General features: G+C 47.3%; 11 protein-coding genes across 11 annotated transcripts; 4 read left to right on the top strand and 7 right to left on the bottom strand.

Moving 5' to 3' along the window:
* Window positions 1–705: 705 nt before the first annotated feature.
* On the bottom strand, window positions 706–1,782 carry FSUBG_8527 (nmra-like family; the record flags this gene model as incomplete). Its single annotated transcript, XM_036686943.1, has 4 exons — window positions 706–953; window positions 1,003–1,349; window positions 1,396–1,622; window positions 1,678–1,782. The coding sequence occupies 4 exons, from the start codon at window positions 1,780–1,782 to the stop codon at window positions 706–708; spliced, it is 927 nt and encodes a 308-aa protein (XP_036536017.1).
* A 610-nt stretch (window positions 1,783–2,392) lies between these two features.
* FSUBG_8528 (beta-fructofuranosidase insoluble isoenzyme 3) lies at window positions 2,393–4,200 on the bottom strand (the record flags this gene model as incomplete). Its single annotated transcript, XM_036686944.1, has 2 exons — window positions 2,393–3,999; window positions 4,059–4,200. The coding sequence occupies 2 exons, from the start codon at window positions 4,198–4,200 to the stop codon at window positions 2,393–2,395; spliced, it is 1,749 nt and encodes a 582-aa protein (XP_036536018.1).
* A 700-nt stretch (window positions 4,201–4,900) lies between these two features.
* On the bottom strand, window positions 4,901–6,573 carry FSUBG_8529 (major facilitator superfamily transporter; the record flags this gene model as incomplete). Its single annotated transcript, XM_036686945.1, has 2 exons — window positions 4,901–6,290; window positions 6,344–6,573. 2 exons carry the CDS (start codon window positions 6,571–6,573, stop codon window positions 4,901–4,903), a joined length of 1,620 nt encoding a protein of 539 aa, XP_036536019.1.
* A 2,887-nt stretch (window positions 6,574–9,460) lies between these two features.
* FSUBG_8530 (uncharacterized protein) lies at window positions 9,461–10,751 on the top strand (the record flags this gene model as incomplete). Its single annotated transcript, XM_036686947.1, has 2 exons — window positions 9,461–10,024; window positions 10,074–10,751. 2 exons carry the CDS (start codon window positions 9,461–9,463, stop codon window positions 10,749–10,751), a joined length of 1,242 nt encoding a protein of 413 aa, XP_036536020.1.
* Window positions 10,752–11,463: 712 nt separating this feature from the next.
* On the top strand, window positions 11,464–13,272 carry FSUBG_8531 (major facilitator superfamily transporter; the record flags this gene model as incomplete). The annotated part of the gene is made up of 8 exons (XM_036686948.1): window positions 11,464–11,649; window positions 11,691–12,113; window positions 12,170–12,298; window positions 12,353–12,377; window positions 12,437–12,643; window positions 12,690–12,824; window positions 12,874–13,083; window positions 13,133–13,272. 8 exons carry the CDS (start codon window positions 11,464–11,466, stop codon window positions 13,270–13,272), a joined length of 1,455 nt encoding a protein of 484 aa, XP_036536021.1.
* A 765-nt stretch (window positions 13,273–14,037) lies between these two features.
* FSUBG_8532 (carboxylesterase-lipase family) lies at window positions 14,038–15,279 on the bottom strand (the record flags this gene model as incomplete). Its single annotated transcript, XM_036686949.1, has 1 exon — window positions 14,038–15,279. One exon carries the CDS (start codon window positions 15,277–15,279, stop codon window positions 14,038–14,040), a length of 1,242 nt encoding a protein of 413 aa, XP_036536022.1.
* A 331-nt stretch (window positions 15,280–15,610) lies between these two features.
* FSUBG_8533 (Aromatic amino acid aminotransferase) lies at window positions 15,611–17,417 on the top strand (the record flags this gene model as incomplete). The annotated part of the gene is made up of 6 exons (XM_036686950.1): window positions 15,611–15,749; window positions 15,804–15,959; window positions 16,013–16,334; window positions 16,383–16,478; window positions 16,717–17,293; window positions 17,346–17,417. 6 exons carry the CDS (start codon window positions 15,611–15,613, stop codon window positions 17,415–17,417), a joined length of 1,362 nt encoding a protein of 453 aa, XP_036536023.1.
* A 714-nt stretch (window positions 17,418–18,131) lies between these two features.
* On the bottom strand, window positions 18,132–19,705 carry FSUBG_8534 (transcriptional regulatory; the record flags this gene model as incomplete). The annotated part of the gene is made up of 4 exons (XM_036686951.1): window positions 18,132–18,489; window positions 18,536–18,630; window positions 18,682–19,309; window positions 19,356–19,705. 4 exons carry the CDS (start codon window positions 19,703–19,705, stop codon window positions 18,132–18,134), a joined length of 1,431 nt encoding a protein of 476 aa, XP_036536024.1.
* A 617-nt stretch (window positions 19,706–20,322) lies between these two features.
* On the top strand, window positions 20,323–21,036 carry FSUBG_8535 (aldolase citrate lyase family; the record flags this gene model as incomplete). Its single annotated transcript, XM_036686952.1, has 3 exons — window positions 20,323–20,484; window positions 20,532–20,931; window positions 20,993–21,036. 3 exons carry the CDS (start codon window positions 20,323–20,325, stop codon window positions 21,034–21,036), a joined length of 606 nt encoding a protein of 201 aa, XP_036536025.1.
* A 343-nt stretch (window positions 21,037–21,379) lies between these two features.
* Window positions 21,380–24,610, bottom strand: FSUBG_8536 (uncharacterized protein; the record flags this gene model as incomplete). The annotated part of the gene is made up of 3 exons (XM_036686953.1): window positions 21,380–21,992; window positions 22,176–23,034; window positions 23,146–24,610. 3 exons carry the CDS (start codon window positions 24,608–24,610, stop codon window positions 21,380–21,382), a joined length of 2,937 nt encoding a protein of 978 aa, XP_036536026.1.
* Window positions 24,611–25,670: 1,060 nt separating this feature from the next.
* FSUBG_8537 (MFS maltose permease) lies at window positions 25,671–26,054 on the bottom strand (the record flags this gene model as incomplete). The annotated part of the gene is made up of 2 exons (XM_036686954.1): window positions 25,671–25,950; window positions 26,014–26,054. 2 exons carry the CDS (start codon window positions 26,052–26,054, stop codon window positions 25,671–25,673), a joined length of 321 nt encoding a protein of 106 aa, XP_036536027.1.
* Between the last annotated feature and the right edge of the window lie 270 nt (window positions 26,055–26,324).

Raw genomic sequence — 26,324 nt, forward strand, 5'->3', positions numbered from 1 at the left:
CCAGGGAGCAAGTGGCTGCTGGGCTTTCGGTCAACGAATCATGATGAAGAGCAGGCAGTCTCACAATCTCAATTATGGGCCTGTTCCGAGTCACTGGATTTCGAGTCAGTCCTGGACCATCAGAGCGCACAGACGCTAGCACGGGGAAGAAATCCGCGGGTTCGAGGCTTACGGAATTAAGGTGAAACCCAGACTTGGCTGTTTCTTAGCCCGAAGTAGCTGTTATAAGCTACAGAAATTGGGCGTTTTGGAGTAAAAAAACAGGGAGGGGGACAAGGTTCAGTAGTTCAGGAGAATGGCCGTGTGTTGAGCGACTTTATAATGCAAGGGGCATCCTCAAATTTGGCATTGCTGCTTATTTCAATAGTTCTGGGGACCGGTTGTAGTGTCTCTGTTTGGCATGCTAATACCAGTATATGACGTATGCTTGGGTGTGATTCATTTATTTGGTCGGCAAATTTTGCGGGACGGTTTTGACATGATGAAATGACCTGAGAACCGTTTAAGTTGACTAAAACTAGCCTTGAAAGCCGGTGAAATTATCACACCGAGCACCAGCAGATCAGAAGTCAAGGCCTAGACCCGACAAAATAATGATACTTAATTTTGATTTACTTATTCTTATAAACTAGAAAGCCTTTACAGAGACTTAGGTAAGTTCTAGAATTCACAACCGATGTACCGATGACCCGGTACTGAAAAGCACTATTTCCCCTTCCAAGCACTTTCCATGACCTCCAAGGGCGTCGTGACTTTCAATTCCGGAAATTTATCGTCCAAGGTTGGAAGATCTTTAGGCACGAGATACCGGCCAATGCCAGCTTGATAATGAATCATGGCGAAGAATGCCTCGTCGCCGTCACCATGACCAATCGAAGGATAATCAGGAAAGAATGAAATCTTACCTGATTTCAACTTCTCCAGGCTATCAACGGCAACATCAAATTTGGTACCTAGTCGTAATTAGTATTCAGTGCCCGATGATGATTGGCATGCTCTCACCTCTGGACTTCTCCGCAGCCGCAACTAATTCGTTGAATGATAAGGTGTTGGCCCGAATGGCACTAATTGTCTCCCACTTCTCAAGATCCATCAGGCGCGCAACAAATCTGGACATATCCTGAGATGTGAGGAAGCTGGCCTGGATACTTCCATCGGCTGGAATCACAGCCCATTTGCTTTTCATGTTGATGATGTTGATCCATGGCTCGAGATTACACTTCCAGTGAGGCATGCCATAGTAGTCGAGAAACCAGCCGTTGGCGATACGAGTGTACGTCAGGCTAGTCTTTTCAAGCTCTTCTATGGCTTCAAAGGTGTACCTGGTCAGTGGTGAAATTTCGATATCCCTACTCGAATCGTCAGCAACATTCGAGGAGTCCCAGGGTTACTTACTCTTTAACATGCAACATATCGAAACTACTAATGACGAAGCGCTCGGTGGTTGAAGACCGTTCAGCGGCTTGGATGAGATTTTTCTGTGCCTGATTTGCTTCTGGTGATACGACGCTAATAGCGCAAATGAGAATATTGACTCCTGCAGCCTCTAGGGCTTTCGCGATAGCATCAGGGTCATTATAATCCACTTTGAGGTAGTTCACAGCGCCTTGAGGCGGTCGTTCCTAATGCTGGTCAATGCAAGCCACCAGGTACGTTGAACGCAAAGGACTTGCTTACCTTTCTGGACAGAGCGTACACTTTGTGTTCCCCATACTCTACGAGACCATCAACGATGGTGCTACCTACGCTTCCAGTTCCGCCGGCGACTGCAACAACTTTCATGATAATATGTCGGTCGGTTCAGTGGAGAGCTGGGCAGGTTCGTGATCCAAAGCAATAATATTGTAGGCAAGAAAGAGATCCAAGTAAGGTCACCTTTTTTAGCATGACAAGCCTGTTTTTATAGGGGGAAGTAAGCAAGCTTTGACGATTGACAAATACGGAAGTTGTGCCAACCGTGAGGTCGCAGCATTGCGGGGTGTATTACCCATTACGGTAGTAACTTCAACCTCGCCACCTCAGATCTAACGACTGCTTGACCGCCACTAAACGTAGCATCTCAATTCGTAACATCCTCACTAGGGGAGGAAACCAAATCGGGACTTTGGTCCTAAGAGACAAAAAGATTTAGGTGCAGTAGCATAAGTATAGGATACCTCTGGTAACTTTATCTAACATCTTAAAACTTAGTCTGATGGTTTTTTGCTCCCGAGGCCTTACAAATAGCAGCGTCTTGAAACAATTCTCTAGTGAGAAGCATGAATGCTTGGTACGGGTAGTGACGAAAACAAGCAAGAAGATGTCAGAGATAAAGAAGTTCGATTTATGGCTTTTCGGCTATCATAAGCCCGATAATGATAACTCCATGCACCGGTATGTCAGTAGCTATTCATCACAACTGACTTCGTTCATAAACAACAGGCTCATCAACCTCAACAACTTCCTTCATGTTTTCCCATAGCTTTACCGATTCAAAGACAGTCTCGCTTGCTTCCTGTCCTTCGACAAACCAACTCAGTCCCGTGCAATCTCTAGTATCCGCATAAACCATAGTCGACAAAGCAAATCGATCATTGGCAAAGACCTCGAGAACGTCGCCGTCGGAGAAAATTCTCAAGTGTAGCTTCTCCAACTCCTCTGAGCCGTTTCTGTCAGAGTAGAAAAGAGTGAAAGGCCCGGAAACAGCATCCTTTTCGATATCGACTTCGTGGTTGGATTTGCTTCGATCGACGGTGATCTTCTCGCTTTGAGGGGAGAAGTGAATGGCTGTTCCTTGAGACATGTCTTCGTTATGTCGAATCCAAAATCCAAGGCCTTGGTTGTTTGGTGAGACCTTGATTGTGGCTTCCAACTCCCAGCTTCCGGTTTGCGTGTCGACAAGCTTTCCAAGTTTGGCGTTGCTGTCGATGTTTTTCCAGTAGCCAGGCTTGTCTCGTCTGAGCCCTTGCAGATCTGGTAGTGGCCGAATACCCAATGTCTGAACTGTGTTTGATCCTCGCCCATTCTCAGTAGCCTTTATACAACCAACATCGGCCAATGATGAAGTTAGAGTCTTCGTTACGTTTTCGACTGTGTATAAAAATAGCTCGCGAGGGATAGAGAAGTATCCGGTCCAACCCTTGGATTCGCGTCGGGCTAAGGTAAGCTCGTCCTCCTTCAACCATCCCCAGACGATCCTGTTTTTCGTAATAGGATGCTCGTAAGAGTTAGGTGCGTATAAGCTTCCGTGGTCGAGAATTCCGCTGTACTCTGGTTTTATCCTGGGACCTTGTTCGGTCTGCTCAAGAGACCCAGCCATCCAAAGCGACCACTGATCCCTGCCCTCCTTAGCACCAGGTTTAACCCCTCCTTCGGTTCCCATGAGCAAGAAAGGCCGTTCCTCGGACTCGTTGTGAAGAGTCATGAAGTTAACGCACTCCCAATTGACACCGAAGTCGCCGCCCCATTGACCGGAGGGGCTGTAACCTGTGGGTAAATCGACCAAAGGGCCGAGATATGTCCACTGTGTCAAGTCGGTCGGTGAGATCGCGTAGAGAAACACCGTAGGTCCGCCGTCGACAACCCCTCCTGAAACAAAGCCATACAAGCTTGCCTCACCTCTCATTTCATCCAAAGCAGGCCATTCGGCAAGAAAAGGGTCTCTAAACCCTGTGACGGTGAGATCTTCGGGTTCGCCCTCCAAGATTGGGTTCTGTTCACTCTTCTGCCACGTTTTACCACCATCTGTCGATGTTGCTACTGAAAGTCCAGCACAATTTCGGGTATACGGCAAAGTCCAGTGAATGGGAAGATTTGTGATGGATGAGTAGATGACAGTGAGTTGGCCTTCTTCTCCTTGAAGGCCCGTAGGGTGGAGACAGCCAGTAAAAATGCCCTTGTCATCGTAGGGCTCAGATGGTTCTAGGACTGGATTTTGTGTGTTTTGCTTCCAAGTTAGACCGTCTCTGCTTGTGTAATGACCCCAAGTGATGTCACCCCAATCGCAGGATTTGGGGTTCCCTGGTGGCAAAGTCAAGTCAGCATAAGAGTTGGCCGAGAGATGGAATGGGTGTACTGACATTGATAAGATAGGTGGTATGTGCCTGTTGAGGGGTCATATCCGGGTGCGCACGGATCATTGATCCAGCCCCGAGGTGCTTTGAGGTGGTATGTCGGCGAAGGATGCCATCGAGGGCGGGGTGTAATGTTCTTGACCGTCATTGCAGTTCTTTGCGCAGTACCCAAGTACGTTTTCGCCTCCGTCGTCACTTTGCACCTGTCAAGCGTAGTCATTAAACGTCGGAGGAAGGAATGTCGAAAGATGTAAAAATGGAAGAAAAACGAGGCAACGATAAATGGTCGAGCCCGGGTTTTGCCTAATAAGTAGGTAATTCAGCCGACCTCTCTAGACCCCAGATTACGCCCCAGCCGCTTCGGTCTGCCGATGTCGTCGGACCGACATGTCTGCTGCTGCAGCTAATCAGCCGACGAAAAGGGATTTTTGAGTGGGGAGTCCTCGTAGATCGTCAAAGAGCCAAGAGAAAAGGCGTGTCACTCCAAGGTTGACGCTAGAATATCCGTTGCAAGTTACGGTCCGAGACCAGATCCGAGGTTTGAGCGTTCCCCGCGCCTCATGCATGATTGATTAACTTCCATTGCTATCTACTACTCATTTGGGAAGCACCGATTATTTCCCCTTACAGAGTAGAGCAACAGGTAGATACCTAGTCAGCTGCTTCACTGCAGATGCGACTAACTACAGGGTGACAAGGTCTTGGCTAATTGTTTCGCCTGCAGCTGTGATTCGGCCGCGAGAAAAGCCACTGTGAGCAAGATATGCGAATTGATTACATGTTGACGCCAATCTAAAATCCGTGTCCGTTGTATACCCATAGTTTACCCAGTACAAATCTCCCGTTAGTTATCTAGAATGCGCATCAACTTCGACAGCACCCGTGCTATCTCCAAATTGGTCCACCCGCGCATTGGCAAATCTACGTGCGCTGACTCTATGCTCAAACAAAACATCCAACTCTCCATACGTCCTCCCTTTTGGTTCCGGAAGTCGAAAATACGCCCAAACCATGATGAGAAAACAAAACGCCGCCCAGAAAAGACCTGTTTTTGCACCCCAGTTCCATGCGTGTACACCAAGCATTCTTGGCATCAGCGTATTATTTACCAGCCCTGCCATGTTATTAAAGTTGCGCGCCAATACGATCGTTTTCGCTTTCAGCCGTGTTGATGGAATCTCTGCGACAATGGTGTAGCAGACTGGTCCCACTGCTAGATCGTAGATAAAGGTATAAAAGATGAGAAGGCTGCCGATCGCCCACGAAGGGCCTGCCTTGCTCTGAGGTGCGAATCCAAGACCGCCGACTACTAAGAGGATTATGAAAAGCGATGTTGTGCCGGCGATGTACAGCGCGCGACGTCCATATCTCGCCATGAGGAACCATGAAAGGATGACGCCGATTGCGCCTACAGAATACTGTACAATGTTAAGAGTAAACGCGCTGTTTGACGAGAGGCCTGCGCGCTCATAAAATTGGACCGAATAGCCCATGAGAACGCTGCCGCACATAGCTTGCGCGACGTATGTGATGGATGCTATCTCAGTCCGTCTCAAGTCAGCTCTCATGAAGCAGTGCCAATAGTTAGTACCCGCAGACGTAGCCTTTTCAAGCTCGTTTGTCTCGTGGATCATTGAGACTTGCGCATCAGCATCGAACTTGATATCAGGCTGAGGCGTCACGAGGCCCAGGATAGCCTTCTTTGCGTCTTCGTGACGGCCCATGCGAACCAACCACCAAGGCGACTCTGGCGCAAATATGGTGCCGAGGATAATGAATGGGGGCCATATCCATTGCAACGCAAATGGAACGCGATAAGACCATTCGTTATCCAGATTGAGAAGTCCACGAAGGACCCCGGCTGATATCAACTGTCCGATAACCCAGCAGAGATTCACATATGCCGTGAGATAAGGCCTGAGAACCACGGGAGCGATATCAGATGCATATGCCAAAGTCAGAGTCTGAAAGACACCCCATGGAATGCCCATCAGAATCTGACCCGCAAGGATCATCTCGATATTCTTCGCGAAGAACACGATAAACGTGAAAGCGACCATGATGATCTGCGCCAGTATCATAGTCTTTTTGTATCCAATAGCATCGGACACCCAGCCATTGAGATATAGCCCGAAGATCTGCCCGCACATGCCGCCGACTTGGATGTACGTCTGCCAATCCGCAGAGATAACCATGCCGCCATCGGGATCTGGTTGATTGCCATACTTGTTGCGGAACCTAAAAAGCCAAATTAGCGTTTTTGCATGCCGTGGGAACAGGGAATAACGTACGATTCATATCCGTAAAACGAGCCAATGAGAGCCATGTCATAGCCTTCCATGATAATCGCCATGGAGAACAGCAGTGAGAAGCCAATGGCTTTGGGGTAGAGGCGCACGGCGTCGCGAAAGGTAAGCTCGTGCTCTAGCGCCGTGGCGGCGCTGGCTTCTGCATTGCGGGCTTGCCTCTTCGGTTCTTCGGCGGGAATATGCTTGACCCTTGATGACGGTTTGGAAGTCATTGTGATGGTGTTGGTTGGTGACACGGTGTCCAGGGACGCGTTCTCGCCGCCTTGGCTCATGTTTGGGGTTAAGTTCGAGACACTAACGGTGCCTCTTTGATGAGCAGTTAAGCTAGGGTATGGTACAATTCTCCGAGTGGCAGTGTTAACGGCGAATGTCAGTCAGTTTTCGGGGTTTTGAGACTCCAAATCCGTGACCAGTGGGTCGGAATCAGCTCATGAGGTCTTTAGGTGCAGTTCGGCATCCCATAAACTCCAGATCTGGCTCGTTCGTCGGTCCGGGGAAGGCAGAGTCTCGTGTCGCACCTCCCGAGATATGCTTTTGAGGGGCGCTTGATGGGTCTGGGGATGGAGATGGCGATGCAGGCCAAGCAAAAGCTGGGGTTAAGGAGAAGAGAATCTGGGGCTGGGGGGCGAAACTAACGGGGTCGAGCTCGTCGGTCCGACGGGTTTTTCACAGAGTCAAGGGTGTCATTCATGGACTTCTCTGCGTCCCCAAAATTGTCGGTCCGAGATGAGTTTTAACTGCATTAGGAGTCTGGGCGGCTTCGTGGAGAAGTCCGGAGTGTTGCACATGACCACTTCAGAAGAGTAACTAATCGCTATTGCAATAATAGTACCTGAGCCAAGGGTAATGGGGCTTTTGGACGATTATTTTATATCTCACTGAAAGCTATGTCCAAGTATATAAACCCTTTAGTCGTTCGAGCTTTGCTCCGAAAATAATAAACTAAATCTTACACCATACCCAAGCTTTTTACATTGCAGAAGTGAAAACGTATAAGCAAAGGATGCATTTCATGACGCAACTCACTGTTGCCCACCCTAAACAATTCTTATACTCCTCCCAGAGCAATAGGATAATCTTGGTTCTCATAAATTATTGAGGAAAGGAATTACAGAAGGCCAAATAATCAAAATCCCAGGCCTAGGGTAAGTTGAACGGAGCCATTGACGTTATCTTGAGAGAGCCCTTTTGGGAAGAGCTTATCTTATCAGAGATAAGACCACATCATCTTATCTGTTGACTTATCCACTGTAGCCTTTCTCAAAGACCTTAGAGCACATTTCGAGATACGGAGATGAAAGTGTAATTAATGCCTAAGTTATGATTATTTCCCTACCCTTTCAATACCGTCCTGCCATATTGGCGCAAGATTTCTCTAGTCCATTGGAGAGCAAACGCAAGTTCAATCAAGTTCAATCTTGCGTTCAGCCTGAAGGTTGCTTTTCGTGGACTTTTTAACACGTGAGTTTAACATATCTAGTTGATAAGATATTCTAGGTGATGACTATTAATCGACATGTTGGGAGCCTCTCATATGAAGCGGTCGTGTTAAGCATATCAACATGAACCTTTCTCCAGATTGAACCTCGTTGTAGAGCAGTATATAAAATACAGAAGTATGCAGGCACAGAGCGGTCAAGAAGGTGATGTGGGTAAACAACCGGGTCATAGTTTATCCTCAGTGATGTATTAATTATTGAATAGCTACATTTGGCCATCGGAACTACTCACAAGGAAGGACAACGTAGGCTACCAACAGACCCAGTCCTCTACAGCTCCTCCAGAACCAGCGGGATGAGCTCTAGTCACTACGCCCTGCAGTATCTAAGGATAAGAAATTTCCGATAAATAACACAGCAAGACAAAAGAAACGGCGAACTTAGATCGCTCATTCCGGGCAGTCCGTTTCGAGGCGGCGACCTGCATTGAATAGCCTCCGTAGTTCTTCGTTGTTTTTGGAGTCACATCCGTGCCTTCCAGAGATGAATTGTAGTCTGCATAAAATGGGTTAAGTCTCAATTCTGCCAAGGCATAGCTGTCATCTGTGCCGCGAACGGTGTGCTACCTCGGTGGCTTCCCAACTGCCTGCAAACTTATCCGTAACGTTGCTAGAGGAGAGATGAAAAGGTTATACAGGGGTTATACCCTGACCAAGAAAATGCATTATAGAAGCAAGAAACGGTTAAGTATAACAAATATTCCTTGGCAGCATTCCTGAAAACTATACCATATAGACAAAGCGAACTCTGGAGAGCATTTCTCCTCAAGAATGAGATCGCATCTAGATCTTGAGACTAACTTAGCAGTGACAGCATGCTGGGCCTGCATTGGGTGCCCTGAAATGTTGGCCTGTTAGCCACGGATGGCTAGCCTTTTGTGCCATTAGTCTGAGACATACGGGGAAGTTCAATGAAAACGCTGATTAGCTGGGGAAGAGTTCACGGCATGGCCGAAGCTCAACGCTCATTTAGTCAAATAGATTGTCGAAAACAGCATAGACTAGAATTGCGAAATCCTCTCCGAGGGGACGTAAAGTGTTTTTTATTGTGTTTTTTATGATTTATCCACATTTGTGACCACCCTGAATTTAATTGATACAAGCTTTTGGGGGCCTTTCTCCAGGCCACGTACCTCTCCCCCTTTCACAGGATCGCGTTGTCTTTGGACGGATCTAAGAAGACAGGGGGTTGTTTGGTCTTCTGCTGCAGTCACACTAAAGAGAACACAGCAGTCTAATTATATACCTATAAGAATCAGGATAGTTGCGTCATAGATTAAACCATATATTTAATGGCTTATTTATTAAGAGTTAATATTGGTTATAGGAAAAACAGAGTCTATTCTGCCTGAAAGAGGGAAAAAGCTAATGTGTTATTTTGACCGAGTGGCTTGGATCCCCTACGTAAGGGTGATTATATATTTGCCGATTGAATGAATTCTAGATCGTGACACTCGATCGAAAACATGCAGAAATAGGTATAAAGATCCCATAGAACTCCCCCAAGAAAAGAGTTACCCAAACAAATAAGTCACAAACACTCAGTAAGACCTATTCAACACAATCTTCTTTCCCTATCCATAAAAAGCTTTCCATCCAGCATGGCTGTGACCTTCACGGCAAGCTTGCTCCTCCTGTCTGCAGGCAAGGCTCTTGTCTCGAGCGGAATCTCCTGGGCCATCTCTGAGACGGGCAGCTGGGCAGCTGGCAGATTTCTTGACCATCTGACTTCAGATCCCAATGCCAAAGTCACCAGAGCCGATATCTACGGAGTCGTGAGAGAGATGCAACTCATCCAGTCATCTCTGGACGATCTGACTGATACCCTCTCCAACGGTATCATTTCGATACGTTTGGACACCCTGAATCAGCCAATAGCTCAGATTCAGGCTCACTACAAGACTGTTGCGGATATCTTAGATACCGCTTATGACATCGCTGAGCGAAACCTTACCGAGACAGAGCATGAGCGTCAAATGGATAGACTGCAGCAGCGGCTTGACAACAGACTTCAGGCATGCGCAGATAACATCCCTGGATGGCTCACCCAGATTCATAACTTCTTGAATTCCAATGGCGAGAGAGCCTTTATGCGACAGCTCTCTCAGCAAGCCTGGAACGAGTCCCCTGACCTGGTGGCCTACTACAGTAGGTCAAAGACAGTTGTAAGTAGAAGAAGCCCAGAACGATGGACTACAACTAACATGTATACAGGTGCTTGACTATTGGATCACCGTTTCTAAGGGCATCGATCTTTTGCAAATTGCCCATGGAGCACAGGGTGTCCGATTCGACGAAGGACAACGTGCCATAGACCGACATATCCGTCAAATGCTTGATCAGGAACGTAACTTTGTCCGTTTCATCGGAAATGAAACCATTAGACTTGCTGAAACCATATTGATCGACCCCGTCAGCCCTCACCCGTTCTTTTGGGAGACCAATCAGGATACCTACGCCGCTGCTGAGGATGTCGGTGCTACCCAAACCCGCATCAGTGTCAACACGCGTGACCCTGTTGAGTGGCGAATGGATCCCTGGCCCCCCGTCAACCTCGAGACTTTCGACCCTCTTCGAGGTTACCCTGTCGCCCTTAACCAAGTTGGACAGCGGGGCATTATGTGCCCCGGAGGACGACATGGTTTGGCTCTTGAACCTTTCGCACGACCTACTTGTACTTGGTCCATAAAGCCGCGAGAGCCTGGAAACAACCGCTACTCGTTCAAGTTCATCAGTGGTCTTGTTAGGCAAGCTAATAATGGCTACTATATGATTACTCGGCCGTCAGCTGGCGTCCCCGGAAGGATCATGTCCCTTCTCACACGTTTGCACCGCGAGGATGGAAGTCATTTCTTTTACGTCAAACCCCAAGGGCTTGCTGCCACGTCCTAGCGGGCGAAAGGTGTTGCGTTAGAGTGAAAGCGGATATCATGCTCAGGCATCGATTGTTTTTGTGGAAAACCTCTCCTTCTGTTCAAATTGTACTTATACTGCCTCTCCTAGTCTTATCAATACCTAGTACTATATATATATACGAAGATCTTCAACACCTGGAATGACGCCTTAGTAGATCGACCTAAGTTGATGCGCTTTGAATCCATATTCCCTATTGCTTGTTCTGGCCTCGGAATTAGATTTAGATCCACCATCGCATAATGGCGGTATGCAGCTACGACGTGACGTGGAAAGGACAATCATGTTGGCCGAGGCGAAAGCTAACTGAGACCCCTTGATTGAAGCCACTGATGCTTTCTGCTTATCAACCGCCCTGTATGACTGCTACGGATCAATGACTCCGGCCGTTTGGAACAAGTTCACGCACTATTGTATTGCTCTAAACCGCTACCAGCTACGCTAGGGAGATCATGACCTAATGCGTGATGGTAGATAAGTCGGCTATCATTTCCCCAGACTTGGCAAGATAGAAGCCCCTCCGGATGAGATCCAGCCGAGATATGAGTCGGCGTATCGCTCGCTCACCAGCGGTATCTGATAGAATGATACGAAATCACAACAAGGGCTGAAAAACAGAACCAAGGGCAAATAAATAATGACCAATTGGCCCATAACATGTTCACAGATCAAATAGGCCACATCGGCGACAATGGACACCAACAACTCTGGCGACAAGAAAAAGCTCAGCGTCGAAATGGAGCAAGTCAACCAAGACGACAAGCTTGCAGATGATATCCCCCCCGGAGAAGTCCTCGACGCCGAAAATGAATTCTCAGATACATACTACCGCAAACTCCTCTGGAAGATTGACCTTTGGCTCCTCCCACTCATGTGGGTATGCTACGGCACGCAACAAACCGACATGACATCCCTCAGCGTCCAAGCGGTGTTTGGTATCCGAGAAGACACAGGTCTTGTCGGAGACAATTCAACTGGCTCAGCACAATCTTCTACCTATCATATCTCGTCTGCGAAGCCCCAGGAAACTGGCTGATGCAAAAATCCCATACCGGAAAGTTCTTGTCCATCGTCATGGTGCTTTGGGGTGTCATTGTTCTGTGCATTGCCTTTGCCAAGAACTTCGCACATCTCATGGTCTTGAGAGCCATCCAGGGTGTCTTTGAGTGTACTATCTCGCCCACTTTCATGCTCATTACTGGCGCATTTTATACCTCCCAGGAACATACGCTTCGATCTTTGATCTGGGGTACTTCCAATGCTGGAATGAACATCATTGCCGGATTGAGTATGTACGGAATTGGCCTTCATGCTGAGAAGCACCCAGGAGACCTGGCTGCAGTAATTTCTTTTCGATCTGGGCAGGTTATATGACATCACACTGATCTTATTCCCAGTGGAAAGGGATATCCTTCCTCCTCGGAGCCTTGACAATTACTTGTGGCATACTTGTATGGTTCATCCTTGGAACTCCCCGCGAAGTACGATGTTTGAGCGAAGAAGAGAAACGCGCTGCCATAGCTCGTGTTATGTCTAACCAAACTGGCTCCGATCGCGAAAAGAGATCTGAGTTCAAGTAGGATCAGGTCTGGGCCGCGTTTAAAGGTTCGTCTCTGCCATTTGTAAGCCCCTAAAGGCTTTCGATCTAACATCCTGCCTTCTAGATCCGCAAACCTACTTCTTTTTCTTTATTACCATCATCAATGCCCTCCCTAATGGTGCCAACACGACATTCTCGAAGCTCATCTGGAAGTCATTCGGATTCACGCCCCTGGAGACACTGCTCAAAGGCTCTACTCCGTACTACTGCGTCAGCATCTACTGGTTCTTGGTTGTCGGATATGTGACCTTGAAGAAGCCTAATATTCGATGTGAGCTCTCCTAGCAATATCGCTGACTCTCCTCTAATAACTTCAGTCCTCATGATGATGTTCTCCCTTATACCTGCTTTTTCAGGAATGATGGCCCTAGCCTTTTTGCCTCAGGATAGCATGAAATGGACCAGATGGGGCATGTATATTCTACAAGTCTTTGGATCACTTCCTGGGCTCAGTAAGTCTGGCAATATGACTAAGTACCATCAGCTAACTTGCTGCGCTAGTGATCTGGACGTTTCTTCCTTCGAACGTTGCTGGCAGGACCAAGAAGACTGTCACTGCTACTACAATCTTCGTCGCATATTGTGTTGGCAACGCAGTTGGTGCACAGATGTTTGTTGCCTCTGATGCCCCGAGATATATCAGAGGCTTGACCGCCTGCGCCATTCTCTATTGTGTTGAATTCTTGAGCATGGCTTCATGGAGATTCTACTGTAAGCAGATGACTCTGTCTTGGTCTCATTAGCTAACATGTCGCGCTAGATATCTGGGAGAACCGACGCCGTGCTAAGATGATTCGTGAGCAAGGTATCTCGGAGGAGGAGAGCGAGCGTCTGGGTAGGCTCAATGCTGAAGCTGATATGACTGACCGAGAGAACATTCACTTCAAGTACAAGGATTAATTCTTGAATTTTCTATCATGCGAAATGGGGGAGGAGGTTGAACTTGAGAGAGTTAGAAAGGGTATCAAATATCAGGTATCTGTCTAGATAATGTGAGAAAATGCCCTATAGACGAACCTTATGCATCGTGATATACCCTGAAGAGTCTCTGAATCGAGTAAGGTGAGTGAACTCATTTTGGGGATACCGAAGACTGTTTGAATTTTGCTCTGAGCTATCTCAATACCTTGATAATTTCACGGCTCAGACCTGTGTAGAAAGTAGATCCAGTAGCCTACTGAAATATACCTCGATATCTCATTGGTCGCTGCCACTAAATATTTTACCAATGTCTATCAACTCTTCCCAACGAATATCCTTCTGAATCATGATTTTACCCTCAGGACTTATGGCTTTGATGTCGTCAACTGAGTGTGTTCCATAGTCGTAGGTGTTGTCTCCATGTACAAAAGCACACAGGATCTGAATCCAATCCTTCATCAATTTCCTTTCGTCTTCTGTTGGTGCATGTGTTACCGTAAAGCTCGCTTGTTAGCAAAGAGGTATGTAGCCATTTTGATCACTGAACTCACTTCCAGAATGGCTTGTCCATAGCATGAGCTACCCCAAACGACTTTGGCGCCACCTTCTCGTCTATGAAGGACAGCCGGTAGGCTATTTGGTAATGCCAGATGTCCTGGATATCCACTCCATTTGTAGACAAACTCCACGCCAAGGATCTTGATGGAGCTTTGACCTGGCCGTCAGATATGATGTTTCCTTTCGCTAATTTAGCGGCTTCCCGAAGTTTAACTTGATGGGCTGCCTACCAAACAATGTTTTCCAGTCATCCAGGCTTTTAGATGCGGGGAGGCCATAACGCTTTATCACTCGCTCGGAGACTTGAGGTGAGTAGTAGTTCATAACCCGAATCCTTAATGCATCAAGACTTGGTTCAGTGGGACTGTTGTAGACCGAGTAAAGCGTCTCTTCGTTGGCGACTTCACCGATCAAGATCTTATAGCCTCTGGACTTAAACTCGTCGGCACAGTCGGGGCTACTAAGATACTCCATCATGTTTGGATGAATAAACAGATTGTCGGTCACAGGCCTGAATGTGTGATGCTTCAGCTTGGGGATAACTTCAACAAGATCTTGCGTTGTCACCTGCCGAAGACGAGCAAGTTTCTCCCTTGTAGAATACTCCTCGTTAATGTTGAATAGTTGACAGATTTCATCAAACTGGGGCTTGATTTCTATAAGTGACTTTGGCTGTGCAGGAATGGCGTTCGAATTCATGAAAATACGGCGATACAAAGATGTCTTAGGCCCTGGCTTCCGGAACTCGTACAGCATCTGAGATTCAACGCTGTATGCACCAGCGCTTCTACCAGCCAGAGTGATATTGTTAGGGTCTCCTCCGAATAGAGAAACATTCTGCTTCACCCATTCAGCTGCCATTCGCTGGTCCCACAGGCCAAAGTTACCAGCTGAATCGCCTTTGCTTTCTTCGAGAAGGGCCTCTCCAGCGAGGAAACCAAAGATGTTCAGTCGATAGCCTATGGCTACTATGATAGCATTAAGGCCGCCGGTAGAAATGAGTTCCGTTGGGTCCATGCCCGGGTCTTGCGAGGGGTCGCCCATGTGGAACCAGCCGCCGTGTAACCATAGCATAACAGGCCATTTTGAGTTCTTCTCATCACCGACGGGTGTCCAGATGTTCATGAATAAGCAGTCTTCGCTATAGGTACCATCACCTCCTTCGGCTTTTCCAACGTGGAAAGCCTTTTGTGGACATATGGCCTTAAATTGAGTCGCATCGAAGGGACCATCTTCACCGTTTGCATAGGTGTACGAAGGCGGTAGAGGCCTCGGCTTGCGCCAACGGTAGTTGCCGGTTGGCGGAAGCGCATATGAGATGCCAGCATATCTTCGAGATTTCTGATCAAATTGGATGCCACGTATTTTGCCTTTGTCACCAAGGTTCAGGTCGTACGCCTTTTCGCCATACGAAATGGTGCTTCCCATGTCGACGAACTGGGCTTGTTGCTTGAGATTCTTTCATCTGGGCGTCAATCGAGAGACAGGCTACATTTGGAGAAGCCTGTGATTCATGCTTTCTATTCTGGTATGCTCCGCTTCCGAGATCCGCCCGGATTAGGCTGCATTTGCCTATCTTGTCATCAACTCCACACTTCATCGGATCTCCGCCCGATATCAACGGACGGATGACCTTTGGCTTTATTAGACAGTCTGGTTACAGCTCGGTTCGTAATAATAAAACTCACTTCAAGATAGGACATCCTAGAACTAGGACAGACATCACTGACAATAAGTCTTACCTTTCTTTTGGACGACAATGGGTAGCATCAACCACAAATATCTTCCGATAGACCTTTCTCATCATATAAATGAAAAGAGCAAAGCGCGTCATCCCTCACCACTCAAAGATATTATTCGATTTATGGGAAAGGATGGCATGATAAGCCTAGCGGGAGGTAATCATGAGCCGTTTTTTGGTTAGCTGATTCCTTCAACTAATGTTATACCAGGTCTGCCTCATCCATCTCTATTCCCAGTCCAGCGAGCAGTCTTCGAATGTGAGCCACCGCATACTGAACCTTCTTTCGAAACTCCACTGGTAAACCTTGATCTTGGACGTGGCCCGAATAGTGGCAAGTTGGACTTAACCGAGTTCCTGCAATATGGTAGGCCCAAGAGCAACACGATAACACCATGCCCGCCTGCTAACCATTCAAAGGCCCCGGTGCTGGTAACAAGAAACTCGTGAGTTTAGCAAGAGAGCTCACTGATTGTATGCATGCTCCCCCTTGTGAACACGAATATCTTCTGCACCCTGGAAACACAAACGCATGGTCTAAAGTCGTTGGCCTTCTTTCCGAGGATAATGACTATGTGATAGTTGACGAGTTCACTTATCCATTAGCTCAGGCTTTGTGGATACTATTGGGCATCAGGGCAACATCAGTCTCGGCCGATGAACAAGGAATGTCCGCTACAGGATTACGAAAGATGCTGGAAAGTTGGGATGAAACGACCATGGGTCAAAGGCGACCTAGGCTGTAGGTCAACGTGAGCAAACTTTGAACAATACTGACAGTTAACTACAGTCTATACCTTATCCACTTAGGCTCAAACCCAACAGGAGTTACAATTTCAGCTCAGCGAAGAAGGGAAATCTACGCAGTTTGTGTCGAATTTGGTGGGTAAACGGTTCATAAGATCTGTCTTTGATTACACTAACCATCAAGACATTATACTTATCAAAGACAATCCATACTATTGTCTTCAGTTCCCGAAGTCCACAAAAAGGGAGCTGACCTTTACGCCTGTATTATCTGACAAATTTCTCGAATTGTTGATACCCTCTTTTCTCTTGATGGATACTTAGGGACGCGTTATCCATCTTGAGTTATTCTCCAAAACCCTCTTCCCTGGCCTTAGGCTAGGGTTCTTTATGGCCAACTCAGTGTTTACAGAGAGGTTGCTGCGGGTCACTGAAGTCGAGACACAAGACCCAGCTGGGCTGAGTCAAGCATTGACATTGGCTCTGTTCCAAAACTGGGGCATTGATGGCTATCTAACATGGCTCCAAGGCCTCCAGTTTCAGTATAGAGCCAGAAGAGATTGGCTTATTACGGCCTTTGAAGATTCCTTCATAGTTCTGCCGGCAACCAAATCTCCAGTGCTGCAGGCTCAAGGCAACGTTGCCTCTATCCCAGACTCAGACGGAAAGCTCATGCCTATCTTCAGTTACATCGAGCCCAAAGAAGGGATGTTTGTCTGGTCAAAGTTCTATTTCCATGGGGTCCGCCGGTTCACTGAACTTCGCGATGAGAAGATTGAAGACCTAGAGCAGGCTTTTGCTACCGAACTTTGGGAAACCCTGGCAGAACAACTAGTCCTTCTGACACCTGGGTCTTATTATTATGCTTGGCAAGGCCCTGACAAGACTTCCACCGTAGCTAGAGGGGCGGATCCAGAGTCTGCATTTTTCCGGTTCTCGTTTGCAAGTCCATCTGTAAGAATGGCTTCCTCAACTTTGCAAGATATAGTTGCTGACCCCTATACAGAAAGAGCAGATTGAAGAGGGAGTCAGACGAGTGAGAAAGGTTGTAGTACAATTTTGGGATGTTTCTACATAAGAACTTTATCCAGCATCTTAACCTTGATTTCATGCTATCTGTGCACCGCTAGAGGGTTATCAAATAAATGTTCCCTAAAAAGTCTCAAAAAAACCCTGGGATAAGTCCAAGTTGGTCAAATCAAGGTCGGGGTTCTGGAACAATGTCTGGAAATCCATGTTTATTTGCTGTCCCACTTGGCTGTCATAAGAAGTCCGTAGTACCTCCTCAATGATAATCTTCCCCCTGGTAGCACCGGACCAGGTTCCTTCCAAGTCTCCTAGAAGCTTAATACAGAGCTGCAAGTCATTATCCTCCCGTATGTTTTCCGGGTCCGTCATTCGTAGCCTGTCCAGATCTTCGGCCGGCCTTCATTCTGATGTACCTACAGAACAAGACCATATATAATAAGGTAGTTTACACATAATGCTAGATAGTTGGAAGGTGGTACAAAGTCTCTTATATGCCTTGAATTATTGATGCAACTCCTGGCAGCGGTCATACAATTTTCTACGGTTTGCCGCTGGCTGAATGAGTGCTTTCTACGGGCAAAAGTCCTAGAACTATCGTGTGAGTGATCTCTTCACTGAATCTAGAGATCTGTTGAAACTTACTGGTATAAAGCAACGAGTGTTCGATCGTGCATGATCAAACCTTGAACAGAGAGCTCAGATTTGGACCCTAAACTCATAATGCTGATGCAATGGCCAATGATTAGCAGACATTTAAAGGGTTCTAGTGGTTCCAATACCTCTCGTATGATTGTAGGTGTTCTAGAAGATCTTTGAGCCAGCTGTCTAATGACTTTTCTTGCCCCAGAGCTAGATCCATGACCCTTTTCTGCCCAGCCTTTCTTCCAAGGTCGCGTATCTCACCCGGCGATTGAATGCTTTGCACTTCACCAGCTACTTTGCAAAGCCCTATGATATCTAGAAAGCCTGATAGAGCTGAACGTTGGTTCATGTCATGGTCTAAAGTTCCCTCTACACTGTATAGTGTATCTAGTTCCTCGTCTCCGAGGGGAAGTGGTAAGGCACAGTAGCAGTCGCTATCATTTGCGGCCATTGGCCTCCCAAGACAGATAGAAGTAATTCTACGACGATTAGCAGACGAGATATCAATGAATCCTCTGAACATACCTATCTAAGCAGTAGATGCTCCACCAGATTCGTCTGTAAATTTCAACCTCAACTGAAGCGGCTGGACTTCTTGGGGATTCCGTGGTTGACGGTGCCTATTCCTGGTGAGTCAACCTCTTCAGCACTTTTGAGCTCTGCTCACTTACTACTTCTAAGTGCATCCCCAATTCTTGACCAGCTCTTATAGCTTGACCAGAAAAGTTCCAGCTCGTTGACAAAGTATTCCAACCAGCACAACACATCGAGATCAATGCTAGGCACTGTACCCGAGACTTGGTAGCTTGACCAGTTGTAGCGTAATGCAAGACCAGAGCCTTCTCATAAAACTCAAGCCCAGGGAAAGATGAGTGATTCCCGTCGGGGGCGGTCAAACTTGATGCGCAAGCACAAACTGCGAAGAAGATCGAAACAAACCCGGTATCTTGTATGGAGCCTCGTTGTGATGTGTATAGAGTCTTGTAGCTTTCTGTGAAATACGGCTTGTAAATTACAGGAAAGGTATAGTGAAAATGCTCAAAATATAGGCCAACTAGCATATTAGCGATGTATTTCGGTGGTAGATTCACGTCCTCCGCTTTGGGGAGGTAGGGTAGGTCACGCCATCTGAGACCATGAACAAAGAATGGAAGCTCAGGCTTTGGTCTCTCTATCATCTTAGTTGTGTCTTGTTGGCTTCTGACGGAGTAAGGGGAATCATCAGAGCCCTGGCATGGTTCCAGAGTCAAGCTATCAACCGCTTGCAGCAGAAACTCATTATTCGCGCCACCAACGAACCTACTCAATTGAGCACTTACCACAAGCAGAACTTTTGAGGACTAACCTCAGAGCGCCATATGAGTCGTGGACCAAGGAGCCAAATGCTTGAGTTCCGAACTCTCCAGAATTATTCACTTGCTCCTGACTCTGGTCGGTATTTTGCTCGTCAGCATCACTGGGCCGCGGTTGAGAGTGACCGTTGCTTCCTGAATCAGTGGCGGTGCCGGTTGTTGCTGAGACTTTGCCCTGTTGAGGCAATAATCTCTGATTGGGCGACGCAGATGAAGAGACGTGGGAACAAGCATCAGTGCATCCTCCCTGAGGTAGTCTGTCTATAGCATTTGTTAGTTGTGCTGCTACAACCTGTAGCTTTTGACAAAACTCATCAAGCTCCCGATAACGAGCTTCATACATTGCTGCATAACTACGAGACGTCAACACTGATTCATGATTAGATATGGTACTAGGCCAGAGACTTGCGACTGTGAGAACCATTGTCATTGCTCCCAGGATACTCGCACGCAAGGTCGCGGGAGTCGCAATTATGACAGGGATTATTTCCGTCGCACTTGATCTACCGTAGAGTGAGAGAATGTACCGTGAACATACAAGTAATTCAAAACTGACCTTTTTCCTTCGGCAAGTCACGCATGCCTGCCAAACTCGTGATGTGATGACGTCGTGTGAACTCATGATCGTGATACAAATATTGATAATGTTAGATGTTAGATGCGATTAGTAACGGGATGAATAGACACCGTTATTCACGGTCTAGAAGGAATTCTGGAGGACGAAAGGGCGAAACAAATGACCAGCGATATCGGAATCACTTCTGTTGGCCGAGCCAAGAAGCTTATCTACCCTCCTTAACGTTATTTAGGGAGGGGACACGATAATGTCGATCAGTTGAACGAGAGGTCGACCCACTCCGGACCGAGCTCCGGCCGAGCCATACTTTGTAAGTCATCACATGAATATGGCCGGTTGACCGATCTTCTCTTGACTGCTTAGTTGCACTGATAGAACTCACTATGGCTTATCAAAATACTTCTCCAGTCGTCAATACCTCCGGGAAAACACGCCTCCTGGAATCCCTAGAACGAGCTAGAGATCGTCAAGGTCCAAGCCTGGGACAATGGCTTGCGTTACCGGGGCATGCTCTCGCCAAAATCGTTGCACCTCTTGGTCAAGATGTCAGTCAGTCTACTCTAGGATAAGTCAAATACGACTAACATGGCAGTGGGTTCTTGTTGACTGTGAGCATGGCCATATCGATGATCACAACAGGTACCTTCAAATCAGTGCCATTTCGTCAAGTGGCGTGTCACCAGTTGTTAGAATTCCGGCCGGTGAGCCGTGGATGGTGAAGCGAGCACTGGATGCAGGAGCCCATGCGATCATGGTGCCGATGTGCGAGACGAAGGAACAAGCGATGCAGATTGTTGAATCCGCCAAATACCCCTCAAAGAGTTACCCAAATGGTTTCCGAGGCACTGGCGCCATGTTTGCTCCAGCAGCTTTCAACCTGACCGGTCGTGACTATTTGATCAACGCAAATAGCAATGTGATGATATTCGTGCAAATCGAGTCTCGCAAAGGCGTGGAAAACGTTGAGGAGATTGCCAAGGTTGATGGTATTGGTATGCCACGTCGCTGTCCACGCTGGATCTCATCACAGATTTATTGACGATACCGCAATAGATATGCTCTTTATCGGGCCAAATGACAGAGCTCGGGCTCTCTGAAAAGCTGTATCTGGTATGCTAATTTCTCAGTAGCTGCTCAGCGATATGAGTAAGGTTTCCATTTTGTAAACTGCGGTGCGGATATCGTGGCACTTACATCTCAAATGTCTGCCGAGATTCGGAAAGTGAAGGATTTAACAAGAAATGTCTTGTCCAGTGATGAGACAAATGGAAGCAGCTTGAAAAGTGGTATGAAAAGACTAGAAGGCAGGGAGAATGATAATGTAGATGCCATGAAGCTCTACTAGTAGATTACACATATAGCATGCATAATAAGCTGCCGCGAACCCCGAGGAGAAGTTCAGCTCGGATCTCCATTACACTAGATATATCTAGCTATGATCTATACTCCGTAATGAACATATGGAACCCATTGTGGTAATCTCGAAACTTCTTCTTCATCATCATCCAAGGCTTCTATATCACGGTGACCAAGCATCATTTCCCCTTCATCTCGTGGAATATATCTTGCCTTCCTCTTGCGACCACAAGTTGGACGCTGTTCTTTTAGCCATTGATCGCGTAGCTTCAATGTCGCTTTATGCAAGCCTCGGCATACCGATTCATCTGCAGAATCACCACGCTGAATAGCTTCGTAGGTGATCCTTGCCATATGAACGCTGATATCATCGCCAACCTCCCAAAGAGTACCGATGACATGACGGAATCCAGCTAGCTGGAAGGCACTAATAAGATGAATGTTTTCATCTAGGTATTTCTCGTGAGCAACCTGTCCTGTACCGCACGCCGAAAGGTATGCAAGGAATGGTGAGTATTGCTGGATGTTGGTGTCGAGGAGTGTTGACACAGTCAGAGGTTCATCCTCCAGCAGAAGGCTACTTTGGGAAGGTTCGCGCAGGTTAGTGGCACCGTGACCAGCGAAGTGGAAGACCTTACACCCTGGAAGCTGCGAAACAATCTCTTCTTTGAGGGACTTTGGCTGAACTACCTCGAACCTTTTGGACTCACAGATTGGGCGTAACTGAGCTACTTCTTTGCCCGCGGATGGGAGTGTACTGTATCCTGGTGTTCACTCCATGGACACAAGTAAGGCCCGCTCGTTGCTCGAGGGAAACGGGTCTAGACCTGCACGACTCCGAGTCCGGATAATGGCCCTGATAGATGAGCTATATGATGACATGGCTCTGTCGATCACGGCCTCCTGCGATCCTTGATAATGTCGGCCAGCTGCATGGAGAGGGTATATGCTTAGCAAGCCTGTTGGGATCCACCAAATCCGTGGCAGACGTTCTTCAGGAGAAACCTCAGTAACTCCTAGCGCACCCAGGACGGGTTCAGCAATAGTATGCCACAGCCACTCGAGTATCTTTGGACTTGAAGTGTGGGCTTGTTGGGCATTGGACCTTATATCGAGGATTGTAAGCAGAGGCAAGGGAATGCTGCGAATCTGGTCGCGCTCCACGATAATTGCATCACGACGGAATTCGCTGGCATTGATAACCATAATCGCTCCTGGAATTGCAGCATTCTTGATGCTGGATTCGCTCGGCGCAGAGAGGAAGTCTTCAAATCCGGGCTTTCGGCGGATCTCGTCAAGTAGTTTGTGAAGCTCGTCCAGGTCATGGCTTATTCCGACCTGCCGTCCTGATGATGAAGGCCTGTGGATCTCATCTCTGGAATGACCGACAGCTCCAGAAGAACGGATTTGATTTTGTAATCGAGTCAAACGCTCCGCGAGTTTGGGATACTCAGTACGAAGATCGAGAGTTTCCATTCGTGATTCTTCAACTGAAGCTGCCATCATCCCCCGCCCTTGTTCAAGAAACCGTAATGCAGCAAGTGCTCCTCTGTTCGCCGACAGTGCCACAGCCGCTGCATCGGATGATAGGCCATAAACTTGGACCAGTGCATCTTGCTTATCAACATTGCTAGTCGTCTGTGCAATGAGATTGGGAACAAGGTCCATCGCAGTCTTGACAGCTTCATAAGCCTTATCCCAGTCAGGTACTGCCGCGTAGTACTGGACGAGTTCTTTTCCTGCACGAATTCGAGGATCGTCGTAAGTGACAGCTCTAGATAAGGCAGACTATAAGTGTTCAATGGCAGCATCGAGATGTTCTCTCTCTTTCGTCCCCCAGAACAAATCACCATATCGGCCACCTTGGTTGACAAGCCTATTAGCACGCTCTGGGTGGATTTCTTCCGTTATATCCAGTGCTTCTCGCCCATAACGGATGGATTCGTGTAAATGGCTCGACAAACCAGTCTTTTTGGACATGTCACTCAACTGCACTGCCAGAGTGTTGAGACAAGCCGCTCTGTTGGCATGGTCTTCCGGTGTCAAGTCCACAGCTTGCCGCCCCAGTCTCAATGCCTCTTCAAGGTCCTCCAGCTTCTGCGTAAGCTTGTACTTCGTAGTCAGAAGGGTTGCAAGATTGTGAAGTGTGGCAAATATGTTGGGGTGATTCTTATGGACGGCCTCTACAGCCTTTCTCTGCACGCCGATGGCTTCCTCGAGAACTTCTGGATCATCTGTTCTGAAGTATTCGTGCTTCAAGATGATTGCTAGATTGGATAGGTACTTCGACTTGCTGTCGTCTTCGGGACTCAGTTCACAAGCCTTTCGTCCGACTTGTATAGCTTGCTTCAAATCAGCCACGGTTCCGATCCTTCTGTATCTGCGACTTAGTTGGATGCCAAAGTTGCTGAAACATTTGTGTCTATCCAGGTACACTTCCTCATCTGCGAGATGGCCACAGACCATATCAAATATGTGAATGGACTCTTCAAGATCGCTGATGTTTCCCGCCCTGAGGTATCGGTCACCAAGGAAATTAGCATAATTACTCAGCTGGGCCATGCGCTCCAGACTGTTTTCTTCGGTAACTTCAATAGCTTGTTTCACAACTTCGATTGCTTCGTCAAGATCGATTTGGTCGCCATGTGTATCATATCTTTCGCTTAGTCCTAGCGAGAGGTTACCGAGTCTTTCGAGAAGCTGGGGCGAGTTTTCATCCGTCTGCGCTATGACATCACGACATATTTGAATTGCTTCGTCGAGATCTTCCTTGTTACCGAGAACTTGGTGTCGGCCTGTAAGGGGAGCAGCCAGGTTGGCTAGAAAAAAAACACGCTTCGGATTGCTGATTGGTGTTACCTCCACAGCTTCTCGCTGGACTGCAATGTTTTCTTCGATAAGTACTAGCTCTCGCGTCTGCATGAAGAGCAATCCCAGCTTTGTGGATAACTGATCAAGAATTGTTCCCCGGTTTGGATAAGCTTCTGGAAGAGCTGCAATTGCGTTTCGCGAGGCCTTAATGGAGTCTCGAAGCCCTTGAACATTCTGTGGATCACTTCTTGGGTATTTTTCGTGCCAGTAGACAGAGAGGTTGATCAGACGTTGAGTTAGACGTGCGTGATTCTCTGGCGTGAGATCAATGGCCTTAGTTGCCATGCTGATAGCCTTGTCTAGGTCGGTGATCAATCCGATTCTTTTGTATCGAGTGAAGTATCGATGGGCGATTTTGAACATCTGATCTGGGAAATCATGACAGCAATCAGACATGGCCTTGAGTATTGCCTCCTCAGTCGCGATTTCTTCAGGATCCGACATGATAGTCGACAAGGCAGATGAGGCTGTGGCTACAACTTCGTGTTTATACAGTAACGAGAAAGATAAAAGCAGATGATTACGTAGCAGGATTGTGAAGAGAAACCCAGTACGTCGAATTCGAGCTTATCAATTGCATGATTACTACCCCGCTCGAATGGATGCGAGGCGAAATCAGCCTGTCACAGCATGTTGCGTTTGTACGGTTGCCTCTTCGGGGTTTGAGCCTATAAGGAGCCAGACAGCCTCTTTGAGCTCTCATTGAACGTCGTTGGCTTCCTAGCGGGGCTATTCGCCAAAGCGAATGATACAATTAACCGGGACTTATGGGGGACTTCAATGTCCTATCGATGCCCTGTTCTCTCTTTGATATATATTGACAGGCATGCTTCCAGCGGCATGTTGGCTTTGCCACATCACAAATGTTTGCTCTTTCACCACTGTTAGTAACCTCAAGGCTTATGACGGTAACAAAGAGTACAGGAAGATGCTGAGCGGCGGCTTCAGCTGCTTGACGGTTGCCAACACAGGTTCGTCATGATGACGAGACTTTGGGAGATTATTTGGAGCATGTCCTGGGGATCAATGTTAATATGGCAAATATCTCGATTTTCCTTTATGCAGATGATCTACGGTTGTCCATGAGCCTTATGCATTTGAGAAGAAAAGCGGCAGACGAGAACTTTAAGCAGTAAGACATGCAGCGAAGTTGATAGTAGTGCTGCTAGAAGTGCTTATGTTCAAGTGTTATTCTAGAGGAATACTATCGCGGCTTTACTGGTACTGCTTTGAAGCCTCCAAAAACTTTCTAGCTGAAACCTTGTTATAGAACAGATGATTGAGAGTTTCAGTTGTCATCCCCTTTATCTCAGGTAACCTAAAGTAAGTCCAAACAAGGAGCATAATAGTGAGTCCTGCCGCAGGAAAAGCAGCCTTTCCTTGAAGATTCGCTTCCTGTGGATTGAGCAGGTAGGGAGAGACGATGACGTTGATGATGGACAGAAAGTAGTAGGTGTTTCTACCTAGGGAGATTGTCTTAACTCGGAGGTTAGAGGCCCCGATATTAGCTGCGATACCATAGGGAATCGGGCCAATTGAGATCGGGGGCGAGAAATATAGCGACAATCATGAATGGTGGCCATCCCCATTGGATGGCGAAGGGAATACGGTATGACCACTCTGTAGGATATTTTAGCATCGAAGTGAGGACGCCAAATGAGATCATCTTGCCCATAACCCAGCACAGGTTGACGTAGACTGTTAGGTAGCCGTTGAGTTGTAGAGGTGCTACTTCGGCCGCATACGAAGGAGTCGCCGCAGCAAAAAAGACGCATGGAATAGAACTACAAGGTTGATGTTAGGTAAAATCTCAAGAGTAAGGAATGGGCAACTCGCTGCATACCGACTTGGGTGCGATTTCGCGTGGGTAGCGAATGATAAAGGGCATTTGGAAGCTCTCCTCGTACATGAAACGTTTATCAAACCAACCATGTTCTCCGAGGAAGAACCCTTGGTCTGAAGTATAGACAACAATGGTATCTTCTGCTAGACCTTCCTGATCAAGCCAGTCAAGTATCCGACCAACGTTATCATCAATGCTTTAAATAGTTCGAAGATACCTCTGTATATACCGTTAGAACTTTTACTTAGCCAGCTCTTGGGGCGTATTAAAAGTAAAGATTTATCGTATTAAAAATTATTATATATTAATCTTATA

Source organism: Fusarium subglutinans (genome assembly GCF_013396075.1).
Source record: "Fusarium subglutinans strain NRRL 66333 chromosome Unknown NRRL66333_c0000117, whole genome shotgun sequence".
Lineage (NCBI taxonomy): Eukaryota > Fungi > Ascomycota > Sordariomycetes > Hypocreales > Nectriaceae > Fusarium > Fusarium subglutinans.